This window comes from Lampetra planeri, chromosome 25 (genome assembly GCF_965212315.1).
Source record: "Lampetra planeri chromosome 25, kcLamPlan1.2.h2, whole genome shotgun sequence".
Classification (NCBI taxonomy): domain Eukaryota; kingdom Metazoa; phylum Chordata; class Hyperoartia; order Petromyzontiformes; family Petromyzontidae; genus Lampetra; species Lampetra planeri.
In genome coordinates, this window is record NC_136131.1 from 12063265 (window position 1) to 12087078 (window position 23814).

Here is a 23814-nt window from a genome sequence, read left to right on the forward strand (position 1 = left end):
CGCAAGCTGAGTGGTGACATTCACGCAAGCTGAGTGGTGACGTTCACGCAAGCTGAGTGGTGACATTCACGCAAGCTGAGTGGTGACGTTCACGCAAGCTGAGTGGTGACATTCACGCAAGCTGAGTGGTGACATTCACGCAAGCTGAGTGGTGACATTCACATCCACCACGACGTCCAGGAGACTTGTCACGCAAGCTGAGTGGTGACATTCACGCAAGCTGAGTGGTGACATTCACGCAAGCTGAGTGGTGACATTCACGCAAGCTGAGTGGTGACGTTCACGCAAGCTGAGTGGTGACATTCACGCAAGCTGAGTGGTGACATTCACGCAAGCTGAGTGGTGACGTTCACGCAAGCTGAGTGGTGACATTCACGCAAGCTGAGTGGTGACATTCACGCAAGCTGAGTGGTGACGTTCACGCAAGCTGAGTGGTGACATTCACGCAAGCTGAGTGGTGACATTCACATCCACCACGACGTCCAGGAGACTTGTCACGCAAGCTGAGTGGTGACATTCACGCAAGCTGAGTGGTGACATTCACGCAAGCTGAGTGGTGACGTTCACGCAAGCTGAGTGGTGACATTCACGCAAGCTGAGTGGTGACATTCACATCCACCACGACGTCCAGGAGACTTGTCACGCAAGCTGAGTGGTGACGTTCACGCAAGCTGAGTGGTGACATTCACGCAAGCTGAGTGGTGACATTCACGCAAGCTGAGTGGTGACATTCACGCAAGCTGAGTGGTGACATTCACGCAAGCTGAGTGGTGACATTCACGCAAGCTGAGTTGTGACGTTCACGCAAGCTGAGTGGTGACATTCACATCCACCACGACGTCCAGGAGACTTGTCACGCAAGCTGAGTGGTGACATTCACGCAAGCTGAGTGGTGACGTTCACGCAAGCGTCTGATTGACCGCATTTAGATGCCACTTTATGTTGTTGTTGCTGCAATCCTGCATTGCAACAGGCATGCGCCTTATACCAGAGGTCGCAAACGGGTTTTGATTCCTTACCCGTACCCGGCCGCACCAGGGTCGCAAACGGGTATCCGTACCCGTACCCGGCCGTACCCGTACCCTTCCCGTACCCGGCTGGGTACGGGTAGGGTACGGGTATCAGGTACCTGATTGCGACCTCTGGGATGAAGCCATGTTGCAGGCGCGGATGGGTTGATTCTAGGAACTTGAATTGTGAGAAGAGACAAGACGTTGGGAAATGAGTGACAAACAGTTACTCACCAGTGACTCACGGCCTACCCGTACCCGGCCGCACCAGGGTCGGGTATCAGGTAGGGTACGGGTATCGGGTACCCGGTTGCGACCTCTGCCGTATACTTCACGTCTAAACGCTGCCGCAGAGCCACGTGACGGACAGCAGCACGTGCCGCCGCACACGAGTCACGGGCAGCAGCATCACGTGTGCTCGGCTCGCGTGATTTGTGGCGCTGCCGAGGCGAGGCGGTCGGTGGCACTTCGGTGCGAATGAAAGCGGCATGCCTGCCCGACGTGCGAACTGTCGGCAGGGGAGAGGGTACGCATTCTGGAGAGCCCTGCTGCGATAACTGAGAGGACCCCCCCCCCTCTACACCGCACACACGAACCACATGCACTGCCAGCCTATGGAGCACCGGACAGAGGGGGCGTGGGGAGAGGGGCTGGAGGGGTATCGGAGGAGGAGGTGGGGGGGGGGTTACCTCCTTTGGCATCCCATAGCCAGTGGTGGGAATTCTACATTCCTCTGCCAGGGATCCGTCTTTCCATCGGGCTACGGGGACTACCACTATGGACTTTCCGCACCGTGATACTAATACCATTGGCCCAGAGGGACGATGGGATTGTGAACTATTTAGTGACTCTGGGGGAGGAACGGCGGCACGTCGGTTTCGCGCAGGGTGCTGTGGACCAGGCGGCCTGATTTTATTGTTTTATTTTTTATTATTTTATTATTTTCTTCTACGTGACTTTACCGAAAGAACCAAGAAGACAGGCGGCCTGAGTTGAGCTCGCAGCTGCGGCTCACGTCGTCCGTGAGTGACACGATAACCGGTGCTGGACATTCACCTACACCAAACCGCAATGACCAATACTGTGACATCAAACTGACCCCTTGGCTGACACAGCATCAGAAGCCCTGCATCCAGGTGGATTTGACAATTTAAATAATAATATTATAATCACTTAACTGATTTTCTTTCTTCATCAGCTACACACACGATACATTTGGGAATATGTTCGTCCTGTTTCTCATTCATAGACCCACGACTGTCAGGACGCCGCTGAAGAATCCAGTTGTGTTGATGGGTGGCCCTGCAGCTCGCCGTGCAACATAGCAGACACCGAGTGGTGCACGAAGCCAGACGGCCCCGTGGGTGTAGTCAACTATCTCCATATAACAGATGCACTTAATGTTATTTGTGGTACTCTGCAGTTACATTCATCAAGTGGATAAATAAATATGTGAATGTGCTTTACTGTGCATAAAATCAACCTTGGGGTGGAGGGGGAGTACAGTGGTTAGCACGCTGCGCTGTGAACCTCGGGGATCGAGGTTCGATTCCCAGCCACGGTTAACATCAGAGGCAGGTAACATTTGAACAGGTCTTGCAACCCTTCCCTGCATCAACCCCGACCGACCAGTGTAGTGAAGTATGTAAAAAGAACCGCTCATGACTGACATGGCATCGGGAGTCCTTCATCCACCGGTCTATTGCGAATTGGCCGAGGCTTCTACAAAATCGACACGAAATATTTTCCAGCTAGACTAAAAAAAAGTTACGTGTTTATATAATTTTTCGATTAAAACTTGAACAATTGTAGAATGTTTTGTTGGTAGCAGTGGAATATTTAGGTTGGCTCTACTTTTATCTCCCAGGAGGTGTTTGTAGGTCTGGTGAAAAGTCATGGGCTACAAGACACATTAAAAGTGTACGCGCGATTATAATTGTCTGTGAAGTTAATTTAGCAAGAAATAGTTTTAGAACTTCTGTTGAGCAAATATTAGTTGACACATCAGAATGTTGTCCTTATTTGTTGTCTGTTGTGCTCTCCCTACCCTAAACAGGCCTCAGCACTAAAGATGAAAAGTACGTTTCTGGGAAGGATATTTTGGTTTAAATTATGGCATAAAATAGGTTGGGTCGCATTTGTTATTCTGATGAAATACCATCCTATGACTCTGCTCATGTGACCGTCTTAAAAAACAAAAGATATTAAAAGTAGCAAAACAGATTCCAACAAACGGACGAGAAATGCCTTCTTAGCAGTTGCAATAGAGCAACGCAGGATAGCAAAGGCCGCACTAGGGTCTTATTTAGTCACCCTTCATCCATCACAGTATGGTGAGCTTTACAGTTAAGGCTTAACTCCGATACCACCGAATTGCGTAAGCTTTCTTAATACCCTAATTGGTTGACATACATTACATTCTCAATTAAAACACTCTTTATTACCGAAGCTTCATCGCATTTATATTTTGCTTGGAATATGTAGGTACAGTATTTCAAATCATCGTGCAGTATAGTGATACATTTGAAACATTCTTTTGAATAACTTGGCAGGGAAAATAAAGACTAGTATCTCCCATACAGCCGTATTCAACACACCGTTGGAGCAAGCATTGTTAGCGAGCACATATTAAGGCCAACACAGCAGTCGAATGGGATATGTGTGGCCAGTACTGCACCGCACAAGGCATTCATACATTTTAGGCTGAGTTGACCTAGGAGAGGCCCAGTACCAGTTGAGATATGACTCATCACCGACGTTAGTAGTCGCAGGGCATCGAAGTTGTGTCCCCAGGTGTGTCGAGCAGCGCGCTAACCACTCTGCCACCGTTCCCCGCGTACACACAGCCACTCGCTCATGGAAAAGGTTTGAGCACAGGATGTTAAGACCACGCACGGAATCACACATAATCGAGTACAGTGATTTATATCTTTAAAATAATACCATAAATTAACGTGCAGTATTATGAAGTTCAGTACATCAGGATACGCTGCAATAAAAGCACCGATATAATATCCTTGGGATTTTTTGTTTAGTTTCCAGTTACAAAAGCATTTTTATATCATTTGTGTGTTTGTGTTCACAGTTGAGTGTAAATGAATCAGTTTCACATGTTTCAAAAAGTATGCACAGGAGCAAGCAAATCGGTGCCATTCCCAGATTTACCTGTCAAGTCGTAATTAAGGACCAAAGCCCTTTGCACGTTTACGGAACAAAGTTCTGACAAATAATTAATTTTAACTTTAAAAGTAAACACCAATTTGCAAAAAGAAATTGTATCGTCCGCCCAGTGTTAGTGGACCACAACCACGGCCTGGGTGATTATTTACCAAGCAGCTGTGAACTGATTAATAACAGAGGCGCCACCACCATATCGATATTGACTGATTTTTGGCTTTTGCACTCTACAAACTTGACATGGAACCACACTCATGTGTTCAAATTTCATCATATTTCAATATGTAAAAAAAAACATTACCATTGTGAACAATATTATTTTTAATTAATAATACATTATTCGTGTTAAACGTAGATTGTGTTGTCAAATGCATCATAATCTTTGTTTAAACAAAAATATATTCCACAACCTATCCAACTTTAACTCGTTATTGCAATATTATTTCACAAATCAATGTTCACTTTTCACGTCTATTGTGCCAATGTTGCCACTGTTGCTGTACTGCACAGCCACTTTAGACTGCTATATGAGATCCATAGGGTAAAACCCCGTACAGAGTTTGCTCGCTTTAACAAACATTGTCCTGTAAAGGCAAGAGGCGTGCAAACGAAACCATTTCTATGTATTTGTGGAGACACACAATGAGAGCTCTGCTTATGGAAACACTTTAAACTAGAAAAGTCGCACGGCTCCAAGGCTTTAGCAGCGTGCCACCTATTGGTGGAACATCTCACATCGCCCGGCCTTCATGCCAGTACTGTCCTGGCTCAAAATGTAGTAGATCCACGTGTGTGTGTGTACTGTATATTTTATAGGTGCTCGCTAACAGCACTTGCCCCTACAGACTGTTAAGGCTATACGGGTGATCTTTGTCTTTGTATATTTAGCTATCTTATTTTATTGTTTGGGCAATTTTATCAGTGGAAAATCTTAATGTTGTCTGTGAAGAATCTTGGCGCTTTTTGAGTATGTGACCAGCACAGTGGACTTGTAAGGGCAGGGAACCAAGACGATTCTTTAACATATGCAAGCCAAGTGATAAGTTAACGCAAACTGGAAGAGGAACAGATTGAATACACTTTCGACTTGTTCTATCTACAAATTATGTTGTCACGACATTCGAGGTTGCCACCTGCTTTTCCCAGGACGTCCTCGTATTGAGGAAGCTGCTTGTCCTGAAGAATGTGTAAGTCATCCAGGGGCAGTATAAGTCCCGGGTTTGTTTATTTACACCGCTCAAGAGAATGAATGTATGTGTACAGTAGTCATCTATTCCGGTGTTGTGAGTTATCTAAGATGTGGCCAAGCCCAGACAGAGTGTCTGTGTAATACGTGTACAGTACTGTAGCGCACTGATCGATACATTTCCACAAGATGAGCCACTTTACTGATCTATCATTTGTGGCCAGGTCGCTTATGAACATTGGAGCTCAGTGGGGTTTACCTGTAAAAACAAAGTTGCGGTCACACCGCAGTGTGCCGTGCGTGCCCTGCTGCTGGTAACGCAACGCCCGAGCAGCCAGCTGCCACTTGGGGGCGCCCGCCGAGCGAGCGTGAAGATGCAGAATCCTGACTCTTTGGTTCTTTCGGTAAAGTCACGGAAGTAGAAAAATAAAAAAAACTTTTAAAACAGTCTGCCTCAGCAGCAGACCATGCTTTCCCACCTGAGCACGGACGCTTGTGTTGCGCTCGAAACGTCGTGATCTATTTTAGTTTACACCCACGTGACTTTACCGAAAGAACCAAAGAGTATTGATCCCTGCAGTCACGAAAGCTTCAAATCAAGATTGCAGAACCCTGTGAGCTCGTGGTGACGACTGCTGCAGTTAATGAGTTACATTTTTAATTCTAGCCGTGGGATGTCCGACTGCCGTGTTTGAGTGAAAGTTCTCAGTCTACCCATCATCGGTTCGATGCCCTCGGCTAATGGGATAGCATGCCAATAAGTGGGTATTCAAGTCTCACCTCCGTTCCCACGTGTGCCGCTGGACGGGAGGTGATGCGTGGGGCTTGGTGACGCCGTTGACATCACTGGAGGTGTCGCGATTGGCGTGTCTTGTGGGGGGTTTCCCGCCTTCAGAAGGCGCGGCATGTGGGGACGGCTGCCATATATTTAAAGTGGTCCAAGCCATCGCGAAATAACGCACGCGACTGTCGCTTTGTTGTTAATGAATCGACTAATGAACTGCAGTGACTGCCCCATCCATTGAGACGTGTATACGCATGAGCCACGGCAGATTTAGCCAAGGTAGACTCCCATTGTTCAAGACTGCTAAAGAAAGGATCCCAGTAGCTATGGTCAGTTGCCGAAATGTAAAACTGTGCAGTGTGCGAATGTGGTCATCGAGAGCACAGAACGACACTGACCGATCCACAGCCACGAAGGAGACACCACGCGACGCAGGACTCCGCTTCCCGCACGCGGCTACCAGCTGGATGTGGCCTCGTGGTCGTCGTCGTCGTTCCTCCGCAAAGACATCAGCAGCCACACGAACGAAGAAGAAAAATAACCTGATGGAACATTTCGATTTAAAGCTTTCGTGACTGCAGGGATTCATCTTCTTGGTTCATTCTTCACCTGAGGACGGCTACTTGCGTTGTGGCCGAAACGTCGTGAGAATTATTTTATCATGTTTTATTTTTATTATTTTATTACTTCCCTTCTACGTGACTTTACTGTTGGAACATCCAAAGTCTTCCAGTTGACTGGCTGTATTAAGAGGACTGCTGCAAGCGTGCATGTACATACGAGCATGTACTGTATAATTATCTTATACAATAAGTGTATTTTATAGAGCAGTATTCATCTGTATTTAATAACGTGTTCTGTAACTTTATTCAGAAATATTTTTAATGGTATACATATTCCCACACACTACGAAATCCCATAGTTTCGTAGAATATTTTGGCATATTGTTCTACGTACTCCTAAATACAACGGTATACTTGTTTTGCTATATTTATTTACACAAGTTTGAATAATTTCAGTTCCTATTTACAGCATGCATTTCATCTCGAAGTTGCTGTATGTTGAGACACTCCAGGACTTGACCCTTTGTCTGATCAACGCGACATGTTTTGTCACCTTTCGAGAGCACTCACGGTGGATTATCAATCATTCCTTAGTCTGCCTTTTGTACAAGTATATTGTTTTAGCTAATACGATGTAACTGGTATTGGTCAAACATTCCAGCGATGAAATATTACCTGCAAATCACTCAATCGGGATCACACTCAGCAGCAACATTGCCCCCCACCTGGAATAGACTCAGGCCTTCTTGCCTAAACAAGCATGATCATATTATTGGTTCTTTCGGTAAAGTCGCGTAGAAGGGAAAAAATAAAATAATATAAATGTAGAACGGTAAAAATTCTCACGACGTTTCGACTGCAACGTCGTGAGAATTTTTATTGTTTTATATTTCTATTATTTTATTATTTCCCTTCTACGTGACTTAACCGAAAGAACCCAGAATATGAATCCCTGCAGTCACGAAAGCTTTAAATCAAAAGCATGATCATACTACTATTACTAATAATAGGTAATTTCATATGTTCGCTGAGTATAAACTATTTTTTTTGGCTATACTGAATTGGCAGTAGTACATAAGAACAAATAACCATAACTCAACACATTAGTAACACACCACTTTTTGGACACATGTATTTGTGTAGTTATTGGAAGCTCTGATGAGGCTGGAAGCTGTACTCTCCTGAAATTGAGATGCCAAACACATTTGTTTTGCATCTCACATTTGTTTTGCATGAAACAAAGAGGTGGAGGCATGGGAATGATTATCCTTCTGAGCTACCTCCAAAGTTGTTATTTGAAGGTAATTATGTATGCATCTAAGGTGCTCCAGCACTTACATTTCCACGGCAATAGCCATAATCGCGATAATTATACCAAGGGAATAAATGCTGGCAGTTTAAAAATATATATAAATTAAGGTTTAAGGATAAACCTATCCTATTCCGTTACAGTGCAATGTTGATACATAATGTTTTTTTACATTACTCTTTGGTTCTTTCGGTAAAGTTACGTAGGTATCAAATAAAATAAAAAATATATCACGACGTTTCGATCGCAACACAAGCGGTCGTCCTCAGGCGGAAAAAAAATCATCCAGCAGTGGAACTGCTGAACCAGCGAGTGTTTTACATTCATATTGCGTTGTTATGAAAATTGCATCTCACAATCGCTGAGCAACTACAGATCAGCTGTAAGGCAGCCAGGTGGTGGGCCGTTGATAAAAAATGCCAAAGATTTACAGTCCTCTACATATGAAGATGTTTGTATACGTGGGATGAATCTGGAGCACCCAGAGAAAGGGGACAACACTCGATCCCATACATAAGTGGCAGATGGTCTCGGGCGAACTTTGCTGTAGCGCCTCCCTGCGAGTCGAGGGCATGGCACCTCGACCCCCCCATGGGAAGGCAGTTTCCCAACATCCGTGCAATCCACCGACCCTCACTGCCTCTGCAGGGCTGGATTGCAGGCGTGCGCCACCACTGTCCGGCAGGCCACAGAGGTGAAATCTAATGCGTTAGATATGCAGCACAGCCGATATGTGCCATTGGTGTCTTACCATGGGGCTGCGACACATCGACTGGTCTCATCGTTCCATCTCCACGAGGTTATTCTGGCAACGCAGAGTCGTCAGTCTCAGCCTGCGGACATTGTCCGAGGGAGACGAGACAGAGCCGTGGGGGCACAGGAACACGAGACAGATCGAGCGAGACACCAGGTACACACATGTACGCACGTGTATAGCGACACACTCAAAGAAACATAAACACATACGTAGAGACTCGTGGAAAAACAGACATGCTCATTGAGACACGTACGCGTTGGGTTTTTTTTACGCTGCGATTCAATAAAAATAAAATTTCACCGAGCATGGACAATTGCAATATCTCCATAGCAAACAATGCTGACGACAGTGAATGCACATTGACGAAGTATCTTCATGTTTGTGTTTGTTTGTGACGGAGGTGAGGGATGTATCCAGGGTATTTTGCGGAAGCAATACAACTTGTTCAACAAGAAGCATCTGTGTGCTGGACATTATAAGAACATTGTGTGATGCACAAGTTGCCTTGATAATAACCGACATTGTTTAATCTGTTACGTGAACATTATAACGTGTTGAAAAGCTCACGTGAGTGATAAGTGATCTTGACTTAAAGATTTCGTGACTGCATGAATTCATATTCTTTGAGTCTTTCGGTAAAGTCACGGAGATAGGTTCAAATTAATACAAATAAAATAAACAAAAAACCACGACGTTTTGTTTCACAACACAAGCGATCGTCATCAGAAGGAACAGAGGGGGCAATCTGCTGAGGGCATCTTTATTTTTATTTTCATTAATTTTAACCTATCTACGTGGCTTTACCGAAAGACCCAAAGAATATGAGTGATATATGGTTTAATCGCCAATGAACATAGTTTAAACAAATTATGTAGCAAGAAATACCAATAAAACACATTGTATTCGTACAATAATGTCTACCCTGTTTACTCAGATAAAGCCTGAGTCTCAGGACTTCTTTACAAGAGGTTGCTGCTATATTTTTTGCGGACGGTGATTGCGACGTCTTTCCCAATGAAGTAACTTGCAAAGAAATGTTTCGCTAATTTTGACCGTGCAGCTGTCCTCCTGTGTTTTCGAATGACATCATCAACGTCGACTGTGAAGCAGACAGCATGTTTCGTTTTGTTTGTTTCTTCCATGGTTAATGCACCCGCGGTATTATCCAGGGCAGCCGTGGGTTCGAACCCGCAAACCTGTGCAACAAGCTGCAAATACTGCTGGGCCACGCTACGTATTGGTTGTGACCTGCAGCTGATGTGTCAGTGCTGCGTCCTGTTTACTGTGAGTGGGCCCACGCCGTCTTGGTTTAATCTTTGAGTGGTCTTCTAAACCACCTGCGTGCATCGCTGATGGATTTGTGAAAGCGTCGAGATGCGTCCGCCGAAGCGTGATGCTGAGCACAACGCACTTGCGATCTAGAGATGGCCGAATCAATGTCTGTGGCGGTTGAAACAATGGGCATGTTTCTTAAATATTCGTTTGATTCAAGGTGAAATGATAGGATAAAGTGTTCCCTGTGGGTGGAGTACCCACATTCTTACAAGACATATCTCTACCTATTTCGTGGATATGAGCTGATCTAATTGATCCATCCCTATTACTGGACATCTGCGAAGAAGAGCTTCAAGGTTAATCGGATTTCTCAGGGATGAAATGCCGATTCTGATTCAATCTCTGCGGCAGATTTCCCCTTGGACACGTTCGCTGATTCACCACTCCGCTGCTAATCTCGACCACTGCCCACCATCCCTTCATTACAACATTTTGGAGTTCTAAACACAACAATTTATTCGAAATAATGGATTCTTGCCACACTCCTAAGTGAAAATAAATATATACAAAATGTTGTTTAAAATATATTTTCGTTTCTGCCAGAGAAAAGGGAAAATGTGCTGGAAGACCTTTTGTTGATTACAGAGGAACGTGGGACCAAGCCACAAAATACAAAAGGTCAATCTAACCCGACACTCGGTTCAAATGGAAATTGTTTTCATGTGTTCAGAAACATTCAAACCCTGTAATTAGATGGTCAGGGACCCAACTAATCCGTATGCAGTTTTAGTAGATACCATTATTAATGTGTGTTGGTGTGTTTTTCTTATTATAACCTTTCGTGGAAAATTTCTCCTGGATTTGTTTTACTTACACAACAAACTTTCTGATAAATCGGTCTGCAGTTTGTTAGTTGGCAACACAATTAATGTAAGCTATACTTTTTATTTTTTATTAAATCCGGCCAGGTGTCTCGAGCGTAGAGTGAGCGGTTCGCTACAGGAAGGCCACGAGTTTAAATTCTGCTTAGGGAATCACTCCGCCCTCTCCCTTCAGTCAGTACTATATCGTAAAGGTTGCCAACAGTGGCTGAGCTATGGATATATTTACCCCGACCATCGGAATGTGGAATTTACACACCTGCTTCAGGGGTTGTAAACAGAATGCGGGCACCACCGCAATGCTCTGTTGAGCAAGAAAGCAGAGGCTTTTAAAAGAGAAGTGTAATGCTTAAATCGTGTTTCGTTTCTGAAGAATTTAGTTTACCCTGGATACTTTTATCATCAGGTTTGTTTGGGAATAGTGTAATTGGCAATACTATGATATTATTATTCAGTGTTCATCACAAATAGTCCAAGCGTTTTCCTATTCAAGTTCTACCCAACTCCGTCGTGAGCTGCGATCAGGATATCAGCAGTGCCACATTGTCGCCACGTGGTGGTGTGATATAATTTCAAGGCTCTGACGATCGTTCCTTAAGTCACTCTGCTGCCCCTGTCCCAAGTGTAAACATCAGAGGTGGGACAAAGTCATTGTTATGCAAGTCCAAGTCGAGTCGCAAGTCATCAAATTCATGACTCGAGTCTGACTCGAGTCCAAGTCACATGACTCGAGTCCACATCTCATAGGTGGGACAAAGTCATTGTTATGCAAGTCCAAGTCGAGTCGCAAGTCATCAAATTCATGACTCGAGTCTGACTCGAGTCCAAGTCACATGACTCGAGTCCACACCTCTGGTAAACATGTCCAGTCGAACTCCCTTTTAGAGGTGACCCGACTATTTGTGAATTCTTCCATATCTCCGAGAGACGTGGCCATCGAAATATCCGGGGTTCAGACCAAATAGCAAGAGTTATTATATTTGCCAAATAGCAAGAGTTCTTTGGCAAAAAACTCTTGGCAAATACTTGCAAATACTCACATTTCCCACACCGCATATTAGCACGGTTGGCTATGTACGGCGCGAAAGAAGTTCAACATACACCTTCCTGTAGTGGCGAGATGTTCACTACCTCGCTTGCTATGCAGGCTATCGTGGGTTTGATCCCGACCCTGACGCCTGTATATTTGCAGTATACATGTTTCTCTCCCCGTGGTCGCGTGGATTTTTCTCTGGGTCCTCCGGGTTTTCCCTCCACGTTTAGAAACATGCGGTTTGAGTATTTGGCTGCTATACATTTCAAAATGAAAAGCCATGATAAACCACTTCGTTGAGCTGTCATTTGTGGCCAGGTCGCTTCTGAAAAAGAACGACATGGCTCAGTGGACCTTACCTGGTAAAATAAATAAAATAGTTTAGTTTATTTATGAATACATTGAGTTATTATTAGAACCTGCCAATTCTGATGCAGCACTTTCTGCACTGAATCGTTGAGATGCGATCCTTCGGTGCCTCTGCTCACATCGCGTCAAGCGAGCTGCCTTTCCCCGACCTCCCGCAGCACTCACATTGCCTTACACGCAGTGCTGTCTGGTGCCTGAGAGCGAATCTCTGGCTGGGACTCCGGATATTTGGAACCGTGGTACCCACCCCCCCGTTTGTCCCCGATAAACAGAGTTCGTATTGTGTTGCTAAAAACAAAAGGTATTTCTTCACACAATTCCCATCGCGCAATCGCTGCCATATAATGAGATGAAGAATCCATTTGGAAATTCCACAGAGCAGTTTTTACCATGTTATTTTGCGTGCCAGAGAACGGCTGAGAAAGTTGCACAGTACTTCTCCCAAATCATCCTTCAAGTGGACATTGTATCCTTTACACTGTAGATTTCACATTTTATCACACACTCTACTATGAGATTGTCATAAGTGACGGGGCTGAGATCATCCAGTCACCACACTTGAGAAGCCGGTTGAATCTGGTGACTTTCCAGATTTAAGCTGACCACCTCATCAGTGCAGGCCTCAAAGATACATCCAGCTGCCTCCTCTCAACCTTTCTTGGTGATGCTTTGTTGGCCATGGTGTACAAGCAAAATTTTTACAAAATAACTTAACGCGTTCGTCAATAACACTGCCTTGAGAAAAATAAATAACCGCAACGTTTCGGGCAATGGCCCTCCTTCACAGCAAACAGAGAGGCCAGGGGACTGGAGCGACTCGTGTTATTGACTCACGTGTTGAGATTTCTTCTAAGCTTGCACGTAACACACATCACAGTACACTAAATACACACTGTACACACACAAGGTGTGTTTTACACTGTGCCCAGCATCCACAAAAAGACAACAACGACGCATTCCGAATTATCAACTAACGTTTATTTGTTGCTGCAAAATATTGAATTTATCATTGGTAAAAAAAGAACAATTACGAAGTGATTAGCATGTGAGTGGTGTCGGTGAATATTACTCAATCCATATTTGTTGTAAAGAAGATTTTGAGTTCATGCTTTTACAATAATGTCTGGTCGTTCTGCGTTGCAGCGATGTATGTGTATGTGCGCGTTTAAAAGGAAGGTTTCCCCAGCAGAATATATGGGTGATCGTTGTCTTTGCTGCGAAGACAAATTGGTCGTGTAATGCTTAGCACACTGTTGTATAAACCCAGCAATCTGGCTGGGCCTTCGCCGCGCTCAACTTTTAGCTTTACACGGAGAAGCTCATTCCGTGTCGAGAGCGTCAGCAAAGGGGAGACAAAGTCAACTGGGCAAGCTGTTGGCATCGCTTAACACCTCCGACGATTATATGAAGGGCCTTTGTCTAGGGGTGAGAATTTCATGTTCTTTGGCTCAGCCTTCTGTCTGGTGCGAAGCAGTGGTGTGCAATGTGAGTGCGTGATTCACTGCTGTCGGTGTGCGGTGTGTTTGCCGCAGGTTGTTGCTTGATAGACGCAGGAAATTGCGATGATCGTGAAGAATTCCACCCAGGGCTGGCGCCAGATGTCGAGTGTGCACTTGGCAGCCGGCAACAATAAATATGGCTCTTACATTAAACGTACAAGCAGCTTAGACTGGCGAACTTTACATTGCAGGTGGTGCAGCTTTGCAGGGAATAAAAACACGAATTGCAGAAATGAAAAACTTTGCAAAATAAAACACGTTTGTACAGACTTCCGCAGAGGGTAGAGCAGAACAATCAATGTTGTTGTCCTCGAATATACAACCAAAAAATATGCTCCCCGCATGCGACATGTCCATATCAACACTGCTTTTCCACAATTCCAGAATTACGTTATGCTATTGGTTTTAGCCTCTGGAAAAGAAAAGCGAGCACATTCGTGTGCCGTGCTTGTTGTTATCATTCTACAGTGACGTCGAGATTTGTTATATCAGCCGGAAGAACCCGGCGAGCTTTGAAGCTCTTTTCACAAGTGTCCCAACACAGTCATCAGCAGCAGCAGCAGCATCAGCAGCAGCAGCATCAGCAGCAGCATCATCAGCAGCAGCATCATCAGCAGTAGCAGCAGTATCATCAGCAGCAGCATCAGCAGCAGTAGCAGCAGCAGCATCATCATCAGCAGCAGTCGCCATGGTCACTACACCACATCTCATGGTCCCGCGATGCAGCAATCCGTCTCGTGCACACGAGCTGCTGCTGATCTCTGTCCGAGTTGACACGTCCCTCCATCGCCTTGACCCCGCCACCCCTGCCCGAGCCACTTGCACCAACCACAAAAATGTGTCCAGCCCACACGGTTTAGCCCGTATTCTTGTACAGGGGAATTGAGTCTTTCAGGTCCATAAGGCGTACAGCCGTTTCAATACGGGCAAAATTCAATGTCTGTGTTTCTCCCTTGTGATGGGACTTTGTAGGATGAACGTTGAGATGTACAAGGGGCACGGGGTGACCAATGAGGTCTGACTTGGTCTGTACTAAGGTAGGCAGCACTGATAAGGGGTTGACAGGCGTGCAACCGTACAGACTCACTCGCCCGCTTCGCTTGGCTGACCTGGCCTCCTCCCATGCCCACCGCGGCTCATTGCCCAGAAAACTTGCGGCGCTGATCCAACATTGGGCCGATGTTCCTTGTTTACTGGGTATCGGTGGTCAATCTTTCACTCAATCCCCCACTCTTCTTTGACTCTTCCCTTCCTCCTCGCTTCTCGCCCTCAAACCACGACCGTAAAAGCGATGGCCGGGTATTCCACTCTCCATGTCCGTCACTTTCACCGCCCGCCCGGCTCGGAGTCCAACTCGTACCTTGCACTCGTGCGACGGCTTCGTCGCCTTCACTTACGTAACTTAGCGCCCGTCAAGTGAAAGTCGTTGTTGATTTGACACTCATTGCAGTCAGTGAAAGAGTGAGGGTTCCTAACACGTGGACTGCCATTTCAGCCACATCACAGTTATCTTACGAGAAGTTTGGAAATGTCGGGCAATAATTGGTCCGCAAATGGGTTTCCACGGTGTATTTCTCCAACACTAATCACATACACTATATTCTATCAGCATATTATACCGTATATTGCTGTATGGAATTAAGATTTGGTAACTATTAATGCCTTTAATAAATCTCAAGGTTACGTAATTCGAACATGTGTCCTTCAGGGTATATACAACACTATAGAATAATGGTGTATGTATCGTCAACGATTCAGAGTTTCTAGAAGGCACTTTCTTTATTAACAACTTTCACCGTCTCGTCCGCACAGTCTCCCCAGTAGCTCAGCCCAGCCTGTACACAACACCGGCAGTCTAGCACTGACGGCGCTGACTGAGATAGCCAACTACTCTCCTCTGTAGCGCAATATCTAGCGGAGACTTTGGCGACGACGGAGACGAGACGACAGCAACGAGACGAGACGAGTCCACTCCCAGCACCGGCAGCCTCGAGCTGCTGCTCTCGGCTCCTTTTATGCTCCCAGCGCGACCTGGCTCCGCCCTGACCACGCCCCCTTCTCGAACCCACTAGCAGGTTCCAGGGGCCTCCAGACGTGACCCTTGCCCTAGTTCCTCCGCCCTGCCCACACACCGTGTACGCCCCCGCCGGTGTGTGCTGGCTGTCCACCACAGTCGTTACAGGCACCGTGGTTCCTGTAATGTCGTGTTGGCAAGAAGTTAACGACCTCGTCTGGTATACCAGAGGTCGTAGGTTCAATCCTGACATGTTCTCTCAAGGTTACGTGGATTTTCCTGTTTTTTTCCCTCCACATTTAGAAAGATGCGTTTATAGCATTTGGCTGCTATACAATTCCACGCGATAAGCCACTTTGTTGAGTGGTCATTTGTGGCCAGGTTGCTTCTGAAAAATATCTATATGGCTCTGTGGGCCTTACCTGGTCAAATAAAAGTTTAGTTTATCGTCAGTTTAGCCATGTCAATCCTTGATATTGGGAAAACATTTGATTGGCCGGACCCTTGGAATTAGAATTTATGGATGGATGTGAGGGCAATGGATGACAAGTCTCACTGTATTTGTGACCCTTTAAAAAAACTGTACCAAAAAATATTACTCGAACAGAAAAATAAGATCAACATTTTATTTCAAATTCAGAATTATTAGTGTATAATACTGCCTAAGAACGGAGCAAAATACATGCTAATTATTGTATTTGAGCAAAATATAGTTACGTAACACCATGTTAGATATATGCTTGCAATGCTTGTGTTTGTATTAAGAAGATAGCTCTAAGTTAGTTGGGTGACAGATCATTTTCAGGAAACAAGGATAAGATGCGGTTGGGAATAAAGCTTGAGGTTATAGAACAGCTTTTCTAATCATTTAGAACTACAAAGACCACACACTGTGAGACGAGGTCAAGCGGTTTTGTGATTTACACAGGATGGATGCCACAATCTTCACTGAGGGCATTTCTTGAGAACTCTCAGAAAATCCATCCAAGGTTGGCTCCAGATGTCCAGTTCACAGACCATAGACTAGGACACGCAAAAAAAACCAATTTTAACCACAGATGGAAAATTCAACATGAATACCAGCATATGGTGAATGAAAATTGTTGTGCCCAGGATGCTGCCCTGGTGTAAGGGTTAGCACACTGGACTTGCAATCCAGGAGGTCGCCGGAACAATATCTCAGCGTAGCAGTTTAAAAAAAGTGCAAGTTTCTTAAATCCCCCCCCCACCTTTGACCACCCAGCAATATAAATGGGTACACCATAGTTCGTAAATCGGCAGGATGGGTGTGGAAGAGTAGGCCATGAATACTCTCCGGGAGTTCTCTAGAGCTTTCTCCCGTAGAGGCCCATTCACCAGCAATGGCATAAGCAAGAAGTTGCAGGGCTGAACCTTTACCTTGTGTTGTGAAAAATTTCAATACTCAGAATATTTAACATTAACCCGGTGCATAATTCACTTCCAATTTTCGTTGCTTTTTTACTGCTGCCATTAAACGTTACCCATCCATTCTGTACACAATAGTATAACATGGTGCAGTCTACTGCTGGGGTGGACTTCAGGTGAAGTGGTGAAGTAAATATGCTATATATAAGCCCAGCAACCTGAGTTTGATTACTGTCTGTGGCTGACATCAGTGGCACGTGACATCTGAACTGGTTGTGGGGCCACGTTCACCAACTCACACTGACCAGTGGTGAAAGCCAAACAACATTTGTAACTGACAATGCATGGCCTATCTATTTTAGTGAATGTATCTTTTTATGTCGTTAATGTATTCGCATTCCTATACTTAAGCTGAAAAAAATATCACGTTTACGAGTGAGAAACGTGTATTTGTGTCTTTTTAATATTGATGTTTACTAAACAAACTTTTGCAGCGAATATGTACAGTACTAATGAATCCCACGTTTATTCAATGTAGATTGCTCCACTGATGATTACCTTGCCAGCATTGACCGAGTTGTACGTTGAGCAGTCGTCAGGGCTTTGAGATTTGGGGCAGTTTGTTTCTCTCAGCTTCACTGTGATCAAGTAACGTATGCCACTGACAACCTGAATAAAATGCACACATAAGAGACAAATACACAGGTAGAATCTAAAATATCAGAGCCAACATCAGAAGTTTAAAATACGCGAAGCAGAATTACTGCAGAGCACTGCAGAAGCATCACAACACGACAACGCCCCCTATTGTTCACCATCACAACAACGCCCCCTATTGTTCACCATCACAACAACGCCCCTATTGTTCACTATCACAACAACGCCCCTATTGTTCACTATCACAACAACGCCCTCTATTGTTCACCATCACAACAACGCCCCTATTGTTCACTATCACAACAACGCCCCTATTGTTCACTATCACAACAACGCCCTCTATTGTTCACCATCACAACAACGCCCCTATTGTTCACTATCACAACAACGCCCCTATTGTTCACTATCACAACAGCGCCCCCTATTGTTCACCATCACAACAACGCCCCTATTGTTCACTATCACAACAACGCCCCTATTGTTCACTATCACAACAACGCCCTCTATTGTTCACCATCACAACAACGCCCCTATTGTTCACCATCACAACAACGCCCCTATTGTTCACTATCACAACAACGCCCTCTATTGTTCACCATCACAACAGCGCCCCTATTGTTCACTATCACAACAACGCCCCTATTGTTCACTATCACAACAACGCCCTCTATTGTTCACCATCACAACAGCGCCCCTATTGTTCACTATCACAACAACGCCCCTATTGTTCACTATCACAACAACGCCCTCTATTGTTCACCATCACAACAACGCCCCTATTGTTCACCATCACAACAACGCCCCTATTGTTCACTATCACAACAACGCCCTCTATTGTTCACCATCACAACAACGCCCCTATTGTTCACTATCACAACAGCGCCCCCTATTGTTCACCATCACAACAACGCCCCTATTGTTCACTATCACAACAACGCCCTCTATTGTTCACCATCACAACAACGCCCCTATTGTTCACCATCACAACAACGCCCCTATTGTTCACTATCACAACAACGCCCTCTATTGTTCACCATCACAACAACGCCCCTATTGTTCACCATCACAACAGCGCCCCTATTGTTCACCATTACAACAACGCCCCCTATTGTTCACCATCACAACAACGCCCTCTATTGTTCACCATCACAACAACGCCCCTATTGTTCACCATCACAACAGCGCCCCTATTGTTCACCATTACAACAACGCCCCCTATTGTTCACCATCACAACAACGCCCCTATTGTTCACCATCACAACAGCGCCCCCTATTGCTCACCATCACAACAGCGCCCCCTATTGTTCACCATCACAACAGCGCCCCCTATTGTTCACCATCACAACAGCGCCCCTATTGTTCACCATCACAACAACGCCCCTATTGTTCACCATCACAACAGCGCCCCCTATTGTTCACCATCACAACAGCGCCCCCTATTGTTCACCATCACAACAGCGCCCTCTATTGTTCTCCAACACAACAGCGCCCCCTATTGTTCACCATCACAACAACGCCCCTATTGTTCACTAACACAACAACGCCCCTATTGTTCACCATCACAACAGCGCCCCCATTGTTCACTAACACAACAACGCCCCTATTGTTCACCATCACAACAACGCCCCCTATTGTTCACTAACACAACAACGCCCCTATTGTTCACCATCACAACAGCGCCCCTATTGTTCACTAACACAACAACGCCCCTATTGTTCACCATCACAACAGCGCCCCTATTGTTCACTAACACAACAACGCCCCTATTGTTCACCATCACAACAGCGCCCCCTATTGTTCACCATCACAACAACGCCCCCTATTGTTCACCAACACAACAACGCCCTCTATTGTTCACCAACACAACAGTGCCCCCTATTGTGCACCAATACAACAGCGCCCCTATTGTTCACCATCACAACAACGCCCCTATTGTTCACCATCACAACAGCGCCCCTATTGTTCACCATTACAACAACGCCCCCTATTGTTCACCATCACAACAACGCCCCTATTGTTCACCATCACAACAACGCCCCTATTGTTCACCATCACAACAGCGCCCCCTATTGCTCACCATCACAACAGCGCCCCCTATTGTTCACCATCACAACAGCGCCCCCTATTGTTCACCATCACAACAGCGCCCTCTATTGTTCACCAACACAACAGCGCCCCCTATTGTTCACCATCACAACAACGCCCACTATTGTTCACTAACACAACAACGCCCCTATTGTTCACCATCACAACAGCGCCCCCTATTGTTCACCATCACAACAGCGCCCTCTATTGTTCTCCAACACAACAGCGCCCCCTATTGTTCACCATCACAACAACGCCCCTATTGTTCACTAACACAACAACGCCCCTATTGTTCACCATCACAACAGCGCCCCCATTGTTCACTAACACAACAACGCCCCTATTGTTCACCATCACAACAACGCCCCCTATTGTTCACTAACACAACAACGCCCCTATTGTTCACCATCACAACAGCGCCCCTATTGTTCACTAACACAACAACGCCCCTATTGTTCACCATCACAACAGCGCCCCTATTGTCCACTAACACAACAACGCCCCTATTGTTCACCATCACAACAGCGCCCCCTATTGTTCACCATCACAACAACGCCCCCTATTGTTCACCATCACAACAACGCCCCCTATTGTTCACCATCACAACAACGCCCACTATTGTTCACCATCACAACAACGCCCTCTATTGTTCACCAACACAACAGTGCCCCCTATTGTGCACCAATACAACAGCGCCCCTATTGTTCACCATCACAACAACGCCCCCTATTGTTCACCATCACAACAACGCCCACTATTGTTCACCATCACAACAACGCCCTCTATTGTTCACCAACACAACAGTGCCCCCTATTGTGCACCAATACAACAGCGCCCCTATTGTTCACCATCACAACAACGCCCCCTATTGTTCACCATCACAACAGTGCCCCCTATTGTTCACCAACACAACAGCGCCCCTATTGTTCACCATCACAACAGTGCCCCCTATTGTTCACCATCACAACACAACAACATTGTTCCGCGAGACCAGGGCTCGGGCAAACCAAAACAACAGCAGCAGCAGAAAAACAAACATTCTAAATCGCTTTAAAAACAAAACTCAATACTTGATAAGCCGCAATGCACGCTGTGAGTACTAGTGGTGAGTACTAGTGGTGAGTACTAGTGGTGGTGAGTACTAGTGGTGGTGAGTACTAGTGGTGAGTACTAGTGGTGAGTACTAGTGGTGAGTACTAGTGGTGGTGAGTACTAGTGGTGGTGAGTACTAGTGGTGAGTACTGGTGGTGGTGAGTACTGGTGGTGAGTACTAGTGGTGAGTACTGGTGGTGGTGAGTACTGGTGGTGAGTACTGGTGGTGAGTACTGGTGGTGAGTACTAGTGGTGAGTACTGGTGGTGGTGAGTACTGGTGGTGAGTACTAGTGGTGAGTACTAGTGGTGAGTACTGGTGGTGAGTACTAGTGGTGAGTACTGGTGGTGAGTACTAGTGGTGAGTACTAGTGGTGAGTACTAGTGGTGAGTACTGGTGGTGAGTACTAGTGGTGAGTACTAGTGGTGAGTACTAGTGGTGAGTACTGGTGGTGAGTACTAGTGGTGAGTACTAGTGGTGAGCACTAGTGGTGAGTACTAGTGGTGAGTACTAGTGGTGAGCACTAGTGGTGAGTACTAGTGGTGAGTACTAGTGGTGGTGAGTACTAGTGGTGAGTACTAGTGGTGAGTACTGGTGGTGAGTACTGGTGGTGAGTACTAGTGGTGAGTACTAGTGGTGAGTACTAGTGGTGAGTACTGGTGGTGAGTACTAGTGGTGAGTACTAGTGGTGAGTACTAGTGGTGAGTACTGGTGGTGAGTACTAGTGGTGAGTACTGGTGGTGAGTACTAGTGGTGGTGAGTACTGGTGGTGAGTACTAGTGGTGAGTACTGGTGGTGAGTACTAGTGGTGAGTACTAGTGGTGAGTACTAGTGGTGAGTACTGGTGGTGAGTACTGGTGGTGAGTACTAGTGGTGAGTACTAGTGGTGAGTACTGGTGGTGAGTACTGGTGGTGAGTACTAGTGGTGAGTACTGGTGGTGAGTACTGGTGGTGAGTACTAGTGGTGAGTACTGGTGGTGAGTACTGGTGGTGAGTACTAGTGGTGAGTACTAGTGGTGAGTACTGGTGGTGAGTACTGGTGGTGAGTACTAGTGGTGAGTACTGGTGGTGAGTACTGGTGGTGAGTACTGGTGGTGAGTACTGGTGGTGAGTACTGGTGGTGAGTACTGGTGGTGAGTACTGGTGGTGAGTACTGGTGGTGAGTACTAGTGGTGAGTACTGGTGGTGAGTACTAGTGGTGAGTACTAGTGGTGAGTACTGGTGGTGAGTACTGGTGGTGAGTACTAGTGGTGAGTACTAGTGGTGAGTACTGGTGGTGAGTACTAGTGGTGAGTACTAGTGGTGAGCACTGGTGGTGAGTACTAGTGGTGAGTACTAGTGGTGAGTACTAGTGGTGGTGAGTACTGGTGGTGAGTACTGGTGGTGAGTACTAGTGGTGAGTACTAGTGGTGAGTACTGGTGGTGGTGAGTACTGGTGGTGAGTACTAGTGGTGAGTACTAGAAGTGGTGGTTTCTTAATAAACTCTTAAGAAGCAGCAGCAGCAGCTCGGGCAAGACGCATTCAACTCGACACACGTGACCGTCTGCTGAGCTTCTTTCGCACCATACGTAGCCAAGCGTGCTACTCGACCAGCAGCGTAACCCAGAACGCATCATCTGCACGAGACAACAACAACAACACAAACCGTGCCGCTCTTAGAAGACATTCACACACAGAGTGACAGACACCACCTGCACGCTGCCCCACCTGCGACTTGGCTCTGACAACTCTGTCGGCCTTCTGCCACGTGGGGCTGTCCGACTCGTCGTTGAGCTTCTGCATGGCCTGGGCGACGATCTCCTGCACCTCCGCGTTGTTGCGGCTGAGCTTCTGGAACCCTCCCGTCATCCTCTCTCCCCGCACCGCCACCACCGCCACGCACAGCAGCAGCAGCAGCAGCCACAGCGCACGACCGCTCGGAATCATCTCGGGTCGCCTCGGACGGACTTCAACTTCTCTTGCTTCGCTCTTTACAAATGTGCCCCCAACTCGGGCGAGACGGAGGCGGTGAGAGAGAGAGAGCGAGTGGCTGGTTGTTGTTGTTGGGTGATATCAAGCCACCAGCTGATGCGGTACAACAGCAGCAGCGGCAGCGGCGGGGTGGTTTGTGTGCACGTCCGGACAGATCAGGACCCCTTTTGTCCTTCCGGGGCAGGGCGGGTTCCACGCGGTCACTTTTTTAATAATAAATATTATAAAAGGATTTCGCACATGTGGCACTTTTTTTCTTCATCATTTACTGGAATTGCTCACGCTGGCGAAGAGAAATTGCGTGTGTGCGAAACTGATAAAAACAAAACAAGTTTACTTGTACTGTGCAAATTATTGCCCAAATATGTAACTTTGAGTAAACGTTGCCATGCAATTGGGAAACCATCGGACTGACATAGACTAAATGTTCAATGTTTTCTGGGTTACGTCTACCCCTCTTTAACACAATTTCCACCACCATGAAGATTCTCTAATACAGTATGTATATACTGTATCAGCTGTAACATAGAGGATTGTATTAGCTCCACAATAGTCGTTATGTACATTTGAAAATTGGTTTTGAATTTCACTGGTTATAGGAGTTGATTCAACTAAATTGTTTTTTGGGCCAAATTTCAGCTTTTAACTATTCTGGAAGTGAAAGTTCATTCCCCCCCCCCATATTATGGGGGCCCAAATGGCTAATTTGTTTGAAGATGGCATTTTTGACCATCTAAAACTGGGAAACTGTGATTGGCCTCACAAA

At 46.0% G+C, this 23814-nt stretch overlaps 1 protein-coding gene across 1 annotated transcript; it reads right to left on the minus strand.

Annotated features, from left to right (window-relative positions):
* Nucleotides 1–16469: 16469 nt before the first annotated feature.
* On the minus strand, nt 16470–23271 carry LOC144727474 (cystatin-POGU1-like). The gene is made up of 3 exons (XM_078606331.1): nt 22785–23271; nt 17802–17912; nt 16470–16880 (listed from the first exon to the last, which is right to left on the minus strand). Exons 1-3 carry the CDS (start codon nt 23001–23003, stop codon nt 16803–16805), a joined length of 408 nt encoding a protein of 135 aa, XP_078462457.1. The 5' UTR covers nt 23004–23271; the 3' UTR covers nt 16470–16802.
* Nucleotides 23272–23814: the final 543 nt, after the last annotated feature.

What these genes read in the sequence shown, in the direction of transcription:
- LOC144727474 (XM_078606331.1), bottom strand. Translation starts at nt 23,003, where the DNA reads ATGATTCCGAGCGGTCGTGCGCTGTGGCTGCTGCTGCTGCTGCTGTGC. An exon ending in TTGTCAGAGCCAAGTCGCAG is followed by an intron (nt 17,913 to 22,784) that starts GTGGGGCAGCGT and finishes CATTTTATTCAG; the next exon opens with GTTGTCAGTGGCATACGTTA. An exon ending in ACTCGGTCAATGCTGGCAAG is followed by an intron (nt 16,881 to 17,801) that starts GTAATCATCAGT and finishes TGCGTGTCCTAG; the next exon opens with TCTATGGTCTGTGAACTGGA.